The sequence below is a fragment of the Gobio gobio genome (genome assembly GCF_949357685.1).
Source record: "Gobio gobio genome assembly, chromosome: 1".
NCBI classification, from domain to species: Eukaryota; Metazoa; Chordata; class Actinopteri; order Cypriniformes; family Gobionidae; genus Gobio; species Gobio gobio.
In genome coordinates this window covers 73,060,956-73,081,109 of record NC_137097.1, presented here as the reverse complement: position 1 = coordinate 73,081,109, position 20,154 = coordinate 73,060,956, and the positions used below count along the sequence as shown (strand labels likewise).

Below are 20,154 nucleotides of genomic sequence, written 5' to 3'. Positions count from 1 at the left end.
TAACACAATAAATGTTAATGGTTGTAAAAAATGTTTTTTTGTGTGTCATTTTTGGGTGAAATATGACCTGTTTTATTTAGATTTAACCCTAGATGGATATTGCACCCAGAATATTGCTTTAAGATGTCTCTCACACACACACACACACACACTCGGGCAGGTAACATGCAGATGCAGGGGAATCTCAGGATGAGGACAGGAAATGAGGTCAGCAGGCAGGAAAGGAGGACGGAGAGAAGGGGAAAAGGAAAGCACCTCGATTTTACGTCCTTCTACGATTGTACCGTTTAGTTTCTCCCGCGCGTGATCTGCTTCTGTGCTCGTTTCAAAAGTTACAAAGCCAAAGCCCTGCGGACGCATGGAGTGCAGCAGGAGGAGAGAGAGAGAGAGAGAGAGAGAGAGAGAGAGAGGGAGAGAAACAGCATTGAAGGGGTTTGGAGAGAGTCAGGAGCCCAGGGAAGGGAGGATCATGAGGGTTACAGAGAAACACTTCAGTAAGACACACAGTCTGTATGTAAAGAGGTTATAGTGGAGATTCAACACAACACCTGTGAAACCCTCTCAGAGGCTGCGTGTGAAACACTGCTTCACTCAGAGATGGAGAGAGAGACACTTTAATAACACCACCAGCTCGCTTCAGCCACACAGGCCAACCTCCACCTGTTGCTCAGGGTTTGTTCTAGTAGTTAATGCTAATGTTAAAGAGCACCTATCATGGCATTTAAAATGTTCCAAATATTGTTTTAGAAGTCCCCAACAACAGTTTTGCATGCATGCAATGACAAAAAAGACTTTAGTTTTCTTATAATATGCATTTATTTTTACCTGTTTTGACAGCGATTCTCAAATGATTCCTTTAGTGATTCACTTTTCAAAACCCCGCCTTTACGTGACGCTAATCTGCGGTGATTGGTCCGATGACCCAGTCAGTTGTGATTGGTTTAGTCTGTGCAGATATTTTCGGAAACGGAACGCCCATCAAAGTCTTATAGTGACAGTAATTTGTTAATATGTGTCAGGAGTTATGAATATGAAAACCGCGTCGGTACCGTCTGATTGTAATATGAGCCTCAGCTGATCTCATTCATAAAAAAACTCCTCACGAAGACTCGCGACAAATCAACATCCCTCAGGGCTTTTAGTTCAAAAGTGTGCAGATGAGGAGACATATTGATAGATTCTCATATGTCTGTGTCAAATTTCTAAACAGGAGTATTTTTTATTCAATACTTCCTCAAAATGGGCAGATGTAGCCTAATCATGAGCGATTGAGTCTCTTATGTGTTGTTTTCAATTCATCCTGGCAGCCGGAGGGCGCTCTGTGCACATGTAGTCCATGTACAGACAGACGAAGAAGAACCATGTGCCATAATAAAAGTCCATAATAAAAGCTTCCTGAGATCGCGAAACATACATTTGACGACTAATAAACACTCAATCGCGACGATGTATGGTTTGTCTTCAAGCCACTTAGTCTTCAAATGCTCATCCTTGGGCAGATGAAAAAAGTTTGCTTTTGAGTCGCACTTCAGAACACAGCGTCTCGTGGCCATGATGTTTTCTAGTTTTCACTGGCGTCTCGTGGCCATGATGTTTTCTAGTTTTCACTGGCGTCTTGGAGCGCAATAAGTGGGCGTATCGTATTCAAATAACTTGACAAGTTGACGTCATCTAGTCAGAGAAAAAGCTTCGGTCTTCTAACGATTCTTAAAAATGACTCCGAGTCGACTCTTACTTTTGAAAGAAAATAACTATATATACGGTGCACTGTCATATTTCAAGCTATCACAGGATGTTTTTGTTCACTTAGATCTATGTTACACACTACATGAAAGGTAAATTTCAAAATTCCATGATAGGTGCTCTTTAACAAATAAAACCTTATTGTAGAGTGTTATCATTGATGGATGGATGCTGTGGATAGATGGATGGATGCTGTGGATAGATGGATGGATGCTGTGGATAGATGGATGGATGCTGTGGATAGATGGATGGATGGATGCTGTAGATGAATGGATGGATGGATGGATGGATGCTGTAGATGAATGGATGGATGGATGGATGGATGCTGTAGATGAATGGATGGATGGATGGATGGATGGATGCTGTGGATAGATGGATGGATGGATGCTGTAGATGAATGGATGGATGGATGGATGGATGCTGTAGATGAATGGATGGATGGATGGAAGGATGGATGGATGCTGTAGATGAATGGATGGATGGATGGAAGGATGGATGGATGGATGGATGGATATTGTGGATAGATGGATGAATGGATGGATGGATGGATGGATGCTGTAGATGAATGGATGGATGGATGGAAGGATGGATGGATGGATGGATATTGTGGATAGATGGATGAATGGATGGATGGATGCTGTAGATGAATGGATGGATGGATGGAAGGATGGATGGATGCTGTAGATGAATGGATGGATGGATGGAAGGATGGATGGATGGATGGATGGATATTGTGGATAGATGGATGAATGGATGGATGGATGGATGGATGCTGTAGATGAATGGATGGATGGACGGAAGGATGGATGGATGGATGGATATTGTGGATAGATGGATGAATGGATGGATGGATGCTGTAGATGAATGGATGGATGGATGGAAGGATGGATGGATGGATGGATATTGTGGATAGATGGATGAATGGATGGATGGATGGATGGATGGATGCTGTAGATGAATGGATGGATGGATGCTGTAGATGAATGGATGGATGCTGTAGATGAATGGATGGATGGATGGGTGGATGCTGTGGATCAATAGATGGATGGATGCTATAGATGGATGGATGAGTGGATGGATAGATAATGTGGGTGGGTGGGTGGAAGAATGGATGAATGATGGATGGATATGGTGGATATATAGATGGATGGATGCTGTAGATGAATGGATGGAGGGATGGATGGGTAGATGGAGATAGATGGATAGATAGAGATAGTTAGATAGATAGATAGATAGATAGATAGATAGATAGATAGATAGATAGATAGATAGATAGATAGATAGATAGATAGATAGATAGATAGATAGATAGATAGATAGATAGATAGATAGATAGATGAATGGATGGGTAGATGGAGATGGAGATGGATGGTAGATGGATGATAGATAGATAGATAGATAGATAGATAGATAGATAGATAGATAGATAGATAGATAGATAGATAGATAGATAGATAGATAGATAGATAGATAGATAGATAGATGTTAGTGTAATGTGAAAGATCATCATGATCCAGCAGCCAATGAGAGCCGAGAGGGGGCGGGGCTTTAGATGATGGTGTTTGGATGAACAGGATGATCTTCTCTCAGCCCGAGGGGTGTGTGTTAATATCACACACACCCTCACACAGGAACTCCTGCACATCCGTCAGAGAGAACACATGGAGGAGGGGGCGGAGGAGTCCTGTGGACACGCGTGTGCTCTCCTCCGCCGCTCCATCATGCAGTAATCCGCTTACACAGAGGGGAACAGCCCATTTCTCACACGGGACAAACATATCCAATGCAAATGGCGGCCTCTTAGAAAGTAGATGGTTTATTAATGGTTCATTATACAGCGAGGCTGGTGGTGGGGGCAGCAAGGCATCATGGGTAATGTGTGTAGGGCACACAGCAGTGAATGGTCATCTCCATCTCTTCTGGCTGTGGGACACACACACACACACACACACACACACACCTCCACGTGCTCTTCAGACACACTGAGAGGTTCCAGCACTGCTGAAGATTCCACACGGAACCCTCAACATTCCATCACAGAACTCTCAGTGACATCATCATGCTCTGCTGCTGTTCAGAGAGATTATTAACAGCTGTTTAATATCGCACTTCTAAAGCGGTTATGAATATTGTTTATGTCGGAGATCTTGGATATGAAGCGTTTAGAAGTGCTCATATTCTCTGACTGATGAAGACCGCTCTAGGGGACACCGGGGCTAGTTGTCACAGTCAAACTACACTGACACAATTATACATCATGTGATATTTTTAGAAATATTATATTATTTATTATGGTCTATCCCAAAATCAATATTTTTGTATATATTTTTTTAAAATAATAATAATATATAATATTTATTGGAAAATCGTTATTTTACTATTATTTATAAATTATTATTATTATTTTTATTATTTATATTTTCTATTTTTTTATTTTTTTTTTATTTAAGTTTATTTATTTTCAGTTATTAAATATATAATAAATATAATAAATATATATAATTAAGTGCTATATAATTTTAGAACTTAAAATGATTTCAGTGCCAGGGCAACATTTAAATGTTTTGTTTAGTTTAAGTTTATTTCAGATCTATTTTTAATGAATACAATTTTTTAAATTTTTTATTTCATAAAATATATAGATATTTTTAGAAATATTATATTTTATTTATTATAATCTATCCCCAAATCTTATTATAATATTTTTGTATATTTTTTGTTATACCTAAAAATTAAAAAAAAAAATTATATATATATATATACATACAAATATTACAGATTTATCGGAAAAACATTATTTTACTATTATTTATATATTATTTTGAATTAGATATTTTATTCTAATGTTTAGTAATTCTGTTATGTGCTTTAGTCATTTTATGATTTTTTTTTGTTGTTGTAATATTACTATTTAGGTTTTATTTATTTCAATTTTATTTATTATTTATTTCCAGTAATTTTAGAGCTTAAAATTATTTCAGTGCCAGGGCAACATTTCACATTTTTGTTAAATTTGAGTTTATTTCAGCTTTATTATTAATAAAAACTATTGTTTTTGATGTTTTATTTCATATAGAGTTTTTAAAATATATATTCTATTATTTAATTTATTATAATCTATCCAAAAATCAATTTACATTTATTGGAAAACAGTATTATTTTACTTGTATTATTATTATTATTGTTTTGAATTCGATTTTATTTTTATTTACTTAAATTCTTTATTTAATGTTTAGTAATTCGGTTATGTGCTTTAATCATTTTCATTTTTTTGTAATATTACTATTTAGGTTTAATTTATTTTCAATTTTAGTTTTTATAATTTATAATAATAATATACAACAAATTTTTTGGAAAACAGCATTATTTTACTAATTTTGAGATATTATTATTTTGAATTAGATTTTCTTTTTTTAATTTACTTTCATTTTATTTTAATCTTTTAATATTTATTTATATTTATTTTAATATATTTTAAAATATTTTTGCTATAGTCATTTTCATTTTTTGTAATGTTACTATTCAGGTTTATTTTATTTTTATTTAAGTTTTATTTATTTCCAGTTAATAATTTTAGTACTTAAAATTATTTAACTTGGTTGCCAAGGCAACATTTCACATTTTTGTTTAGTTTAAGTTTATTTCAGATTTATTGTTAATAAATAATAATGTCTTAATGTTTTATTTAACATAATATCTACATAAAATATTATATTATTTTATTCATTATAATCTTTCACCAAATCAATATTTGATTTTTTTGTTTTAATTGCCATTTAATTAAAATAATAATAATAATATATAATACATTTATTGGAAAACAGTGTTATTTTACTATTATCAAGATATTATTATTTTTTTAATAATAATTTATTTGTTTAGTAATTCTGTTGTGCCTTAAAAAAAACGTAGTTTTTATTTATTTCCAGTCAAATAAATAAATAATAACTAGTTTTTGTAGTCTAGACTTGCTAATCTAAGGGAATCCCTTTGTTTAAAAACATTAAACAAGCAAAAAATATCTTGCCAATGTGAAATCTGTCCGTGTGACAACTAGCCCCGGTCTCAATCTGTCCCAGTAAGAGGCTAATGTTGACATCTCTATTATTATTATTATTATGAATTATTATCTCTATGCATTCAGCAGAGCCGGAAGTCAACATGTAACCTGTTTTCTCTCTGAACAAACGTCCTGCGAGCGGACTCTGATCCTCTGATTGTGTGTCTGTTCGGTTCTTTGGCTTTATAGTCTTTAATCTGACTCGAGGAAGATCAAACCGCCGTCTCTAAGCCAATAAAGAGTTCAGAAGAGAGCGAGAGAGCGAGGGAGAGCATCGCTACACAAACACAGAGGAGAAGAAAGCAGGCGTCATTCATACCTTTGATCCTCTTTCATTAAAGATAATCTCCACGTCTAAGATCTTCCCAAATTGCTGCAGAAAAGGAGAGCGAGAGAAAGAGAGAGCGAGCGAGGGAGGGAGAGAAAAGCAAGATGAAGAAGGGAATAAGAGAGAGATAAATCAATTAGGAGCCTCTGTGTCCGTGAGAAACTGGGGCTCGAATCCTGGGATGAAATAATAACATCACGCATCCGTGAAACTGGAAATTACATAACACACAGGACATGTTAGACCTGGCCCTCCACTGCAGGCTTCAGAAAACTACTTTCAGGAGTTTAGATTGGGAAAAACTTTCCCAATTCTGCTGCTATAATCTCATTCTGCAGCCTCATTAAGTGTCTGCAGAGGTCTCTGGCAATGAGTTATTATTAACAACAATTAAAACTAAAACCATTATGAAAACATTATTGTTACTTAAAATAAATGCTAACCTATCATTTGGTTGATAAATGGTCAATCAGCTGAGATTTTTCAGTATAACTGAGGTCTCTGGAGTGAGGTCTGTGGAGTGAGGTCTATCAGGTGAGGTTCTTCAGTATAACTGAGGTCTGTGGAGTGAGGTCTGTGGCGTGAGGTCTATCAGGTGAGGTTTTTCAGTATAACTGAGGTCTCTGGAGTGAGGTCTGTGGCGTGAGGTCTGTGGCGTGAGGTCTATCAGGTGAGGTTTTTCAGCATAACTGAGGTCTCTGGAGTGAGGTCTGTAGCGTGAGGTCTGTGGAGTGAGGTCTGTGGAGTGAGGTCTGTGGCGTGAGGTCTGTGGAGCGAGGTCTGTGGAGTGAGGTCTGTGGAGCGAGGTCTGTGGAGTGAGGTCTGTGGCGTGAGGTCTATCAGGTGAGGTTTTTCAGTATAACTGAAGTCTCTGGAGTGAGGTCTGTGGCGTGAGGTCTATCAGGTGAGGTTTTTCAGTATAACTGAAGTCTCTGGAGTGAGGTCTGTGGCGTGAGGTCTATCAGGTGAGGTTTTTCAGTATAACTGAGGTCTGTGGAGTGAGGTCTGTGGCGTGAGGTCTATCAGGTGAGGTTTTTCAGCATAACTGAGGTCTCTGGAGTGAGGTCTGTGGCGTGAGGTCTATCAGGTGAGATTTTTCAGTATAACTGAAGTCTCTGGAGTGAGGTCTGTGGCGTGAGGTCTGTCAGGTGAGGTTTTTCAGTATAACTGAGGTCTCTGGAGTGAGGTCTGTGGCGTGAGGTCTATCAGGTGAGGTTTTTCAGTATAACTGAGGTCTCTGGAGTGAGGTCTGTGGCGTGAGGTCTATCAGGTGAGGTTTTTTAGTATAACTGAGGTCTCTGGAGTGAGGTCTGTGGCGTGAGGTCTGTGGCGCAAGGTCTGTGGAGTGAGGTCTGTGGCGCAAGGTCTGTGGCGTGAGGTCTATCAGGTGAGGTTTTTCAGTATAACTGAGGTTTCTGGAGTGAGGTCTGTGGCGTGAGGTCTGTGGAGCGAGGTCTGTGGCGTGAGGTCTATCAGGTGAGATTTTTCAGTATAACTGAAGTCTCTGGAGTGAGGTCTGTGGAGTGAGGTCTATCAGGTGAGGTTTTTCAGTATAACTGAGGTCTCTGGAGTGAGGTCTGTGGCGTGAGGTCTATCAGGTGAGGTTTTTCAGTATAACTTAAGTCTCTGGAGTGAGGTCTGTGGCGTGAGGTCTATCAGGTGAGGTTTTTCAGTATAACTGAGGTCTCTGGAGTGAGGTCTGTGGCGTGAGATCTATCAGGTGAGGTTTTTCAGTATAACTGAGGTCTCTGGAGTGAGGTCTGTGGCGTGAGGTCTATCAGGTGAGGTTTTTCAGTATAACTGAGGTCTCTGGAGTGAGGTCTGTGGCGTGAGGTCTATCAGGTGAGGTTTTTCAGTATAACTGAGGTCTCTGGAGTGAGGTCTGTGGCGTGAGGTCTATCAGGTGAGGTTTTTCAGTATAACTGAGGTCTCTGGAGTGAGGTCTGTGGCGTGAGGTCTATCAGGTGAGGTTTTTTAGTATAACTGAGGTCTCTGGAGTGAGGTCTGTGGCGTGAGGTCTGTGGCGCAAGGTCTGTGGAGTGAGGTCTGTGGCGTGATGGTGTGTGGCGTGAGGTCTATCAGATGAAGTTTTTCAGTATAACTGAGGTCTCTGGAGTGAGGTCTGTGGCGTGAGGTCTATCAGGTGAGGTTTCTAATGTGATTTATCTGCAGTCTTTGGCATGAGGTCTCTGGCGTGAGGTCTCAGCAGAGGCCTGAGAATGTCTCTGAGAGAGAACAAAAGCAAAACAGGTCATTTAATTATGCCCACATTTTATTGTATCATTACAAAGAAAAACAGAACTATGCGTCTCTTTCACTGTTGACAAGCTCCCTTTCTTCCATGTCTTCCTCTTTCTTTCCCTGTCTCTTGTTTTTGTTGTGTGCCATCGCTCCCAAGGGGGGAAACATTCACCAATCTTCGATTTAGCTTCCGTGCTGTTTGGATCGTTAGAAAACGGAGGGATGAGGGACGAGCGCAGACCCCTCTAATGAGCACGGCTTTTAATTGATGCCTGTGATGGTCGTATTATTTCATTAAAAGTAATTACCCTGTCAAGCATGCTGCATCGCCATCATTTGGCCACTGCGGTAGAAAATAAAACCTCTGCGAGCGTCGTGCTGGGGTGGAGAGAGGCGATGCTGGAGTGCTAATAGGATCAAGAGCAGGCGCTGATGTCTGCAGAGACCGACTACAAAAAAAGGATGAATGGACGGGGTTACAGGGGTCAACGCTCGTCAGATTATGAGCTAATGTTAATTAGCCGTATGTCTGAGATTCAGATCTGAGGAGAGGTCGGGGGGAAAAGTCGCTAAAGATTCGGGGGGCCTTCATCTTCATTAAAGGGTTAGTTCACCCAAAAATGAAAATTCTGTCATTAATTACTTCCCCTCATGTCGTTCGACACCCGTCAGACCTCCGTTCATCTTCAGAACACAAATGAAGATATTTTAGTGTAAATCTGATGGCTCTGAAAGGCCTCCATTGGCTCAATGCTCAGTTCACTCTCAAGACCCTTAAAAGGCACTAAAGACGTCGTTACAAAGTCCATAGAGACAGAGCGACACACGTCATAATCCGAAGACCACGCCCACCGGGGGGGAAAACAATCGAACGCTCTCCATTGACTTTGCATTGCGTGAAGCGCCATCCTTGTAATTTCGGACTAATAACAAAAAACAGAACAATGTCTAAAAGCTGATATGTGACAAAGTGTACAGCAAACAAGCTAAACAAAACCCACAACCAAAAACCCAGACGTTTTTATAAGCTGTTGACCCAAAAACGAGCGTTTAAGGACAAAAAAGTTGATACAGGCCATTGAGACAGAGCGCGACACGTTATATTACACTAAGAAGTAGCTACACACACTACAGGGGAACGTAATCAGCGACAGGAAATATCATATATAATACTGACATTTGGATATTTGACTTAACAGTGACAACATGTATACTGCACACACAGGTATACTGAGTGTCAAGATCCCAAAATGTTCCCATTCTTCCTGCTGAAGCGTCACGTTTGACTGCCTTTATCCACTTTTGTCTCCTTAAACTCTCGTTTTCTGGGGTCGACAGCTTATAAAAACTTATTTCTGTGTTTTTTAGCTTGTTTGCTGTACACTTTGTCACATATCAGCTTTTAGACATTGTTCTGTTTTTTGTTATAAGTCCGAGATGACAAGGATGCAGCCTCACGCAATGCAAAGTCAATGGAGAGTGTTGGATTGTTTCCCCCCCCGGTGTGGGCGTGGCCTAAATACGCTCTGTCTCCATCTCACTACAGTGGTTCTACAAGAACTTTATGAATCGGCGAGAATAGTTTTTGTGCGCAAAAAACCCCTAAATAACGACTTACATAGTGATGACGATTTCAAAACAAGGCATCATGAAGCTTCGAAGCGTTATGAATCAGTGAGTCGATTCAGCAGTTTGAATCGCCAAATTTCAGCAGTTTGGCGGTTTGACACGCGATCCGAATCATGATTCGACTCACTGATTCATAACGCTTCGAAGCTTCATGATGCCGTGTTTTGAAATAGTCATCACTATGTAAGTCGTTATTTAGGGGTTTTTTGCGCACAAAAACTATTCTCGTCGCTTCATAAAGTTATTGTAGAGCCACTGTAGTGAGATGGACTTTGAAACGACGTCTTTAGTGCCTTTTAAGGGTCTTGAGAGTGAACCGTGCCATTGAGCCAATGGAGGCCTTTCAGAGCCATCAGATTTACACTAAAATATCTTCATTTGTGTTCTGAAGATGAACGGAGGTCTGAGGGGTGTCGAACGACATGAGGGGAAGTAATTAATGACAGAATTTTCATTTTTGGGTGAACTAACCCTTTAACAACTGCCCTTAGGAAAGAAAAATCCCACATGAAATCTCTATTGTTTCTTCTAGACGGCAATGAGATCAGACGAAGTGCGAATTAAAACCTTTCCTGCTTCTCACATGAGTTTCAGAACATGCACCAAAAGTCAATGCAACCTCAAACATTTCTGATCAAACGAGCCGAGCTAGATTCTAGTTGTATTTCACCGAATGAGTTTTAGGAGAAACATCTCTGTCTTTTTATTTGTGCTGCAGCTGCAACGGCTTAATATTATTGCTCATCCAATCAGCATCTGTGCGAAACTGTAGGCTGAAATCTATCAATTTATTCAAATGAATGCACATTCTGCGGAGGGCTCAATCAGAGACACACGCAAACACATTAACTCCCCAGCGTGAGCTCCGTGCTGTATGGTGGGGTTTTCCCTGGCTAGCGTGCCGCAGATGCTAATTGTTTTAACCAGGCCTAATGGACCAGTGATAGAGATTAATTAGTTTGGTAGGAAAGTTGTGTACAGTAGGGGAAGTGGTCTTCTCTACTGAGCATGCTCAGATCCCCCCTGTGGTGGCGGTTTCTCAAGCATACGTGCAGTAAAACCTCAGCACAGCGTCGCAGGGAAGGAAACTCTTGGTAGTTTAGCAGAGGACTGTGCAAAAGTCCACATTGAAGAACTGAGAGTGCATGTGCAGTGTAATCGGCGGGGCTTGACGTTAACAATTGGGTTGAATTTTATATATAATACATACATTTTTCAATTGTAGTCTTTCAATGAGGCATCTGAAATAATAAACTAAGTGCAATGTAGTGTTGTCAAAAATATCTGAAACGCTTCCATTCTCATTGCTCTCATGGTCCGTAACATGATTGTATGCTGTAAATAAAATGTCATATGGCTAACGGCCCAATTCAAATGTTTACGTGCTTTTCTTCTTTGTATTTTTTGAGCGGTGATGAAATGTATTGCTCTTGAAAATACTTGCCAGCATTTATCCCTCTGGTGCTCTTCATTTAGGGGTGGCATTGGTTGTTTTCCCGGTCATAAGTGACCAAACACCTAAAAATTAAACCTCCTCCACCCCAGTAAAACCAATGCAATTTGTTTTTCTGCAATAATATTTTTTCTTTTTAATTTTGTATTTTGAGATGATTTGATGGTATTTTTTAATATTTATGCAATAATTACTGTCTATTTTTGCCATTGAAAATTATACAAACTTAAAAAAAATATATATATATTTTTTTTTAATTATTGCAGTATTTCAGGTTAAAATGGAGACTAGGCCTTCAAAATATTTTTTTTGAAGGCAGATTAGCGCCCTCTGTTGGAATTATTTAAGAAATCATGCAATCATGTGTGTAACCACTAGAGGTCTCTATGGAGAGGCTTGAGGATACACTGGTTCTCTTTTGAACACATTTAATGATTTTGTTTTTGATGGATTTGAATATATATTTAAAAAAATCAAAGACTTTTTTTGTTAGAAATATAGATTTTTTTCTGTGAATTTGTGTTTTTGCAGATTTCCCATTCATTTCCTATGGTGGTCATTTTTGACCGAAGAGCACAAGTGGGAGTATTTTTTTACGACCCCTTAGCATGCTCGAATCATGCCCTCATTTTTTTGTGTGTTTACATACCTAATGCTAGAAAAGTCACCAAGTTTCATATCATTCTGATGAAGCTGTGATTTTTAAAAATTCAAAATGTGGTTCATAGGTTCAGTTTTTCATAGGCGTGTGTGTGTATAAGTGTGTGTGTGTGTGTGTGTGTGTGTGTGTGTGTGTGTGTGTGTGAGTGGATGTGTCAATATCACACTCTTGATGTTTTAGAGTGTCACTCCTTTACTGCTGTGTACTTTTTTTCAGCATTGTGGCCGATTTGTAGATTGTACACACAAATATTCGGAGAATTTTAGTGTTTTTGCCGATTTCCCATTAATTTCCTATGGTCGGTCAATTATGACCGAAGACAATAAACGCTACTTATTTTTTTACGACCAATTAGCATGCTAGAATCATGACCCAATATTTTTGTGCGTTTACATAATGCTAGAAAAACCAAGTTTCATATAATTCTGATGAAGCTGTGATTTTTAACATTTCAAAACAGAAAATTTTCCGGTAAGAAATGACCGAAGAGCACCAGAGGGTTAAAGAAATACAAGTCTAGAAATGCATCCAAACGACAGCGAAGCGCAACCGCACGGTGCTCTGCAGTGCTCAAAAAGGATATAAACAGTGAATTTTGCAGTGATATATTCTTGAAAACTCAGAGATGTGGATTCGGACGGCAATTAAACGACCACACGACCTTGGTGTTTGTCTAAAACAGTAGGTGATTCGGCCGGGGACTAAACTGTGACGAGATGAAAAGCTGTCTCGTGTCATATTAGTACCTTAGAGTAAAAATACGTCCTTTAAAGTACTACTATGAGCCTTTGTGTGGTAAAAAAAAAGGTACAAATATGTCCTTTTAAAAGGTAGCGCCCCAGTGACAAGCTGTTGTAACCCCTAAAGGTACAATTTGTGATGCCTTTCTTCTCTGTGTGTAGCAATTCCACATCAATTCATATGCAAGAATTTAATTGTGATTTAAAAGGCAATCCTGAAAGGTAAAACCAGCCTCCTTCAGAAGCCGGATTAGCTGGGTTTTCCAGCAGGCAATTATGCACAAAGTACCCCGCCAAAAAAAAAAGCTCATGTTGTATTCTGCAGACCAAAGCAGTATTGAGCTGCGTCTTTTGAAGTGCTCTGATTGGTGGGGTTTTGTGTAATGCGAGTGGACTCCATGCCGATGAAGACTTGTTCCCTGCTCAGATTTAAGCAGATCTTTAATTCCGTCTCTTTAAAAGAGGAGAGCCGCAGGTGGAATGCTAACATGGCGTCTGCGCAGCGGGAAAGCCGGAGATGAAGGTAAAGGCCCCCTGCGAGAGAAATTCCCAGCAGCCCTTGAGGCCCACAGGCAGAGGGGAAGAAGAAACAGCCCTAAAGCCAGCACAAAGCCGGGGGTTTTACTTCCAGGAACGCTCTCTCCCACCTCACATTTCCATATGGACATCCTCAGTAATAAACCACTCGGATCGGGATAATGAGCTCCGCACTTCTGCGCTCATTAGCGACTCCCAGACTCCATTGCTTTAGCCTGCGACGCTAACCTGACGCCCCACTCATTTAGCTTCGGCTCTCCGTTAGCCAAGCAGCTAATTAGCTGCACTGCTTTCTCTTGGCAAAGGAAACCTTCGGCCTTGCTCACCACAGGCTAAATCTCCATTAGCCACGAGGCTAATCAATGCCGCCAAGCTTTGTTAGCACGGCAGCGAGTCATTAGCGAGGCTCAGTCCGCGGCGGGCAGATGGTGCTTATTACGTCTCACAACGTGTTACAACGTGGCAAACCTTAAAGAAAATGTGCTTTTCACTAGACAGAAAATGTATGTTTTTTTTATCGAACACTGATTTTGTGGGAAAATTAAAGGATTAGTTCACTTTTAAATAAACTTTTGCTGATATTTTACTCATCCCCATGTCATCCAAGATGTCCATGTCTTTCTTTCTGCAGTCGAAAAGAAATTAAGGTTTTTGATGAAAACAGTCCAGGATGTTTCTCCATATAATGGACTTCAATGGGCTCCAAACGGTTCAAATGACAGTTTCAGTGCAGCTTCAAAGGGCTTTAAACGACACCAGATGATGAATAAGGGTCTTATCTAGACAAACCATCAGTTTCTGAGAGAAACCCAGCAGCATTTATGATATTATTTTACCTCTTAACAGAGGAACGTGATCATCTCTGAGCTCCGCCATAACTTCCGCTTAGTGAGGTCAAAATACGAGTGTGGTCATAGATGTATACGTAGATGCCTCATTAGCGACTGCACGGATCAGTAGAATGAGGCATCTACTATCAATATATCTATGACCACGATCTAATTTGACCTCACTCTCCGGAAGTTATGGCGGAGCTCAGAGATGATCACGTTCCTCTGTTAAGAGGTAAAATAATATCATAAATGCTGCTGGGTTTCTCTCAGAAACTGATGGTTTGTCTAGATAAGACCCTTATTCATCATCTGGTGTCGTTTAAAGCCCTTTGAAGCTGCACTGAAACTGTCATTTGAACCGTTTGGAGCCCATTGAAGTCCATTATATGGAGAACAATCCTGGACTGTTTTCATCCAAAACCTTAATTTCTTTTCGACTGCAGAAAGAAAGACATGGACATCTTGGATGACATGGGGGTGAGGAAAATATCGGCAAAAGTTTATTTAAAAGTGAACTAATCCTTTAAATCACAAAAGTGGTTTGTTTAAAAGTCGAGGTGGCGATTACGTTTGCTAAAGCGATGCTTTGCATAATATTTGAGCTAATGATATTTTCAGTTTATTTTTCGATAAATAAATCAAATATTTTCGTCCAAAAAAATTTACTCTCATTAAAATGTTTGTTTTAAAAATACAGAATTATTTGTAAAAAATCCTATAGTAATTTAATATGGCTTTACAGTAGTAACAAAATACAGTTTTTTGTTCTAAATATGATGGCTTTATTATAAATGTGGTGATTATAAATATGGCGAGCGAGTAAGGAACAAGGAACAATATATATCAGTGGGGTAAGAAAAATATTAAGATATGGGGTAAGATTTTTCTTGTTTTAGGCATAAATCTATCTATAAATCTTTCTTGAGATTTTGTAATGGAAAACGTTTATTTCAATCAAGATACAAAACAAAAATATTTAGTGAGAAAACCCTTTTTGCGGTGTATCTTTAGAAACAATGCGAGTTTAAACAGATATCTATGGGTGCAGTATGCGTCACATGACCAAACACCATCGTTTCATCATCCGTTTTACACAATCCTGATGCCAGCTTGGTTTATAATGATTAAAACGTCGTCCATATTGTTTGTGGCATCCGTACGGAGTGTGCATCGTATATCTCCGGACCACCTACACACAACGGCCGCGAGTTAATTACTGAGCTGATTTGGCTCACACAAACCTGGCAGCCTCTGAGAACAATAATCCAGCTATCACAGAGCATGATGGGGGAAACAGACCATGTTGTATGTCATTTATACGGCTACACTGCGGTCTGTGCGGTAATTAACATCATCTTTTCCACAGAGCCACTGGCCGACACCGGCCCAAACAAATGAGCGCTGTTTAAAGCAGCTTTTCCGGCCAGCCTGCTGCTGACGGGTCATTACGATGATTGAGATGATTTTTAGCAAATAAGAAGGCATCGCCGCACACAGTGTCCGTGTATTTAGCAAGCCTGTGATCGTCACCCCGCAGGTGAGAGCGGTAAATGTAAGATATTCAGAGAGTGTTTCTCTCAAGCACTGCATTACAAACGTCGACACATTCTTAGACATCGAGATGCATTTACTCGCATTTACTGACAAATGTATCAACGTTTTAAAGTTGATGCTTAAAACAAGAAAAAATATCTGCCAGTGGGCTCAGATCAAGCGGCTCCTCCTCCAGTTTCTCTTGAAGCCGATGCGGAAGTGACTTAAACTGCAGTTCATGGACTGGCCACTAGAGGCAGACTCCAGAAGAGCAGAATCTCATTGAGCTCATGTTAAAATGCCCAACTTTACAGCAGAAGAACACATGTTTACAGTCTGGGACACATTGTGCTTTTGGTCTATGCGGCTAATTTTGCCCTTCATGACGACTGTGAGGGGGGTGAATTATTGTATAACTCATTCGTTTGCATTATATAAAGCCTTAAAGTTCTGCATAATTGAAGGCATGGCCACTTTGAGTGACAGGTGGATTGCCGTTTGTCTGCTGTCTGTTAGTCATCGCGTCGCCGCGTCCCGCCTCTTTGCCCATTTTTTTATTTGTCTAAACCCGTTGCAAAAACGCTTATATTATAGACATTTAATATCAAAGCCTTTATATAAAATAATTTTCTGAAGCTGAATCATGAAGCTTCGAAGCGTTATGAATCAGCGAGTCGATTCAGCAGTTTGAATCGCCAAATTTCAGCAGTTTGACACGCGATCCGAATCATGAATCGACTCACTGATTCATAACGCTTCGAAGCTTCATGATGCATTGTTTTGAAATCGTCATCACTATGTAAGTCGTTATTTAGGGGTTTTTTGCGCACAAAAACTATTCTCGCCGATTCATAAAGTTATTGTAGAACCACTGTAGTGAGATGGACTTTGTAACGACGTCTTTAGTGCCTTTTAAGGGTCTTGAGAGTGAACCGTGCCATTGTGCCAATGGAGGCCTTTCAGAGCCATCAGATTTCCACTAAAATATCTTCATTTGTGTCTGAAGATGAACGGAGGTCTGACGGGTGTCGAATGACATGAGGGTGAGTAATTAATGACAGAATTTAAATTTTTGGGTGAACTAACCCTTTAAAATTAACAAAAAAATCCTAGTAAAGAAAAAAGTAATTCAGAAAGCATCTTAACCCTTAAAAGAGGTCTTAAGATCAAATTTGTTAGGAGCACGGACGAGGACTTTTTAAAAAAAAAAAGCGGGAATCTCCAGGCGAGAAAACCAGGAGAGGAGGGAAACAGGTGTATTAGTGCACGGACTCACCCCAAACATTTGCCGTAAATCTGGGTCCCGGAAGCGGAAGGGGATGTTGGAGACGTGTAACCGCTTGGGCTGCTGTTTTTCCGTGGAGTCTGAATGTGGCTGGGAAACTTCTGTTTGCGTCACGTCTTCCGTCTGTCCGAGGAAAACAAAGACAAAAGAGCGGTTCATCAGTGTGTGTAGCCACAGGTTAGACTCACAGTGAGGAGATAAACAAACACATGAAGGATAGTAAGTTAGCCTACTTATCCGCGGCTATCATTCTTCACTCCAGCGGCACGCGGATAAACAGACGTTGAGTTATGGAGGCCTACCTGAGGTCATGCATCTACCATATGATTATTAATCTCCACCTGTTACTGTCTGAGGAGCGCAAACACACACGATATACTGACAAATATCCGGCAAACACACTCGCACTCAGGCCATTGGCTTGTTGTTTCCATCATTATGTTGATGATCCGCCACAAATGAAACTTCAGACGCGCGTGACAGATGTTTTCTCTCTCCGCTAGCTCAGTCGAGCAGTACGACACACACACACACTCATTTTCATGCCCTCGCTTACAGCAGCATGTCATCAGAATGTCATCATTGAGGTAAAGAATGTTCAGATTCATTCAGACACACACACACACACACAACAGCAACAACATCAACAAATCTCCCCAGAGCATCATGGGCTTCATCAAAACATCAACACAGAGCACCAACGTTATTGCATCAGCTCATAACGGAGACACACACACACACTTGCACAAACACATGCAGTCAGTTCGAAAAGTGATTCGGTGAAGCTCACGAAAACATAAAAGTACCCTGTATGATATATTGCCAGATATATTGCAAGCGCAATTTCTTACACTCTTAAAAATAAAGCTTCTTTATTGGCATTGACCTTTAATGGCCTTTAACATCCATGGAATCTTTCCACTCCACACAACGTTCTTTAAAGCGGAAATACGGTTCTTTGGATATTTTGGAATGTTCTATTTTAAGAACTCTTCACTGAAAAGAGAAAAAAGGTTCTTTTTAGAACTGATCGCGGAAAGGTTGTTTGGGGAACCGGTTGTTTCGGTTTTGCATTTAATTAATTATTTTTCTACACATTCTATCATTTGCCTCCATCCCAATACTGAACAACGCGACATGCATTCACATCACACGTTAGTCAGGGTTCCCACTCTTTTTCAGCAACCATTTTCCAGTACATTTTCAATTTTACTACGGCGGGAATAAAAAACAAGGATCATGCCAAATATTGCTTTCGAAGTCTTTAAAAGCCATACAGTTTATTGCCATTACTTAACAATCCAGCATTTTTCAATATGAGCTCTTAATCATACATTATGACTATGGAAGCTTGTTTTTTTTTTTTTTGTTTTATCCTTTATTTTACCAGGAAATAATCCCATTGAGATTCAAAATCTCTTTTTGAAGGGAGTCCTGGCCAAGACGGCAGAAAAATAAAATACATATACACACAAATAACCGAAAGAAAACATTTAACACTTTAACATCATCTCAACAAAATCACCAGCAGCACTCAATAACATCACATGTGCATTTAGTACTCAAATAGTCCTTTATCCTAGTTTTAAACTGTGTCATTGTCGGTAGATACTCAAATTTGAGCTGTTTCTGCAATGTATACCAGGAAAAAGGTGCAAAAACTTTAAAAGCACTTTCACCGAAAACAGTTCGCGTTCGTGGGATATCATACATGATTCGCCCATATGATCTAAGATTACAATTCCTCGCAGTGACTTTTGGAGTCAGAAGAGTTACATAAGTAAGAAGGCAATTTACAAAGTATGGCCTTAAAAAGAAAAGTATACCAGTGCTCCAGCCTGCGATTGTGCAAAGATGGCCAACCCACACTCTCATACAAGCTACAGTGATGAGTACGGAAATTTGAATCAGTTACAAATCTCAGTGCTGCATGATATACTGAATCCAACATTTTCAAAGAAGATTGATTTGCAAGCATGTATAAAATATCACCATAATCCAGCATTGTCAAAAATGTTGTTTGTATAAGTGTTTTTCTCGTACTAAAAGAGAAACAGCCTTTGTTTCTATAATAGAACCCCAACTTTACTCTAAGTTTTTTTGTTAAACACTCTATATGCTGTTTGAAAGACAAATTTTCTTCTAAAAGGAAACCAAGATATTTATATACTGATACTCGTTCAATTACTTTCTCATCTAGTGTAACAATTTGACAAGCATCTTCTATTTTCCTTGATTTATAAAAGCACATCATTTTAGTTTTATCTGCATTTAATACAAGTCGCAATTTATTACGATTCTTCTGAATAATTATAAAAGAGGATTGCAGATGTTCTATTGCATTTTTCAAGGATGGGGCAGAACAAAACAAAACCGTATCATCCGCATAAAAATGACACTTTACTTTTGTTACATTCTGACACAAGTCATTTATATAAATAGTAAATAAAATGGGACCCAAAATGGACCCCTGGGGGACACCTTTTTGTATAAGTAATGAGTTTGAGGACACGCCACAGAATAGAAAGAAAAGGTAATTGTGACTTTTTATCTCGCTATTCTGACTTTCTCGCAATTGCGAGTTTACATATTTGTGATATAAACGCGAAAATTGTCGCAATTCTTTTCCCCTCAGAATTGGACTTTATAACTTGCAATTGCAATTTAGATCTCACAGTTCTGAGAAAATAAGTCACAATTGCAAGATATAAACTCGCAACTGCGCAAAAAAGTCAATTGTGAAGTTTATATCACGCAATTCTGACTATATCTTGCAATTCTGACTTTATAACACACAAATGTGACTTTACATAAAAATTATGTGATTAGGTAGCAGCTTACGAGTTAACATTCACGCAGTTAATAGCATTAGCTAACACAAGGCTAAACATCATTATTCAAAATACTATCAAACTCAGCATTCCTGAACATGTGCTTTCTGCAACTAGCGCTAATTGTTTGGGCCAGCGATAAACTCCTTATACTCGGCTAAAGAAATAACTTTTTTTTTTAATTATTTTCCCAGACAACAACAAGATTTTCCAGGACATTTTACATTTTCTCTAATTTTCCATGTGTTTTCCAGGACTGGAAAATTTGTCATCAATTTTC

At 39.2% G+C, this 20,154-nt stretch overlaps 1 protein-coding gene across 1 annotated transcript in view; it reads right to left on the bottom strand.

The window, feature by feature from the left end:
• The window catches only part of rbfox3b (RNA binding fox-1 homolog 3b), a gene marked incomplete at both ends in the record, with an annotated part of 149,682 nt that overhangs the window by 49,532 nt on the left and 79,996 nt on the right, over nt 1–20,154 (bottom strand). Inside the window, 3 exons of the mRNA XM_079813739.1 lie at nt 256–348; nt 6,123–6,176; nt 17,035–17,166. Coding sequence (XP_079669865.1) covers nt 256–348; nt 6,123–6,176; nt 17,035–17,166 — 279 coding nt within the window. The remainder of the gene's footprint in view (nt 1–255; nt 349–6,122; nt 6,177–17,034; nt 17,167–20,154) is intronic.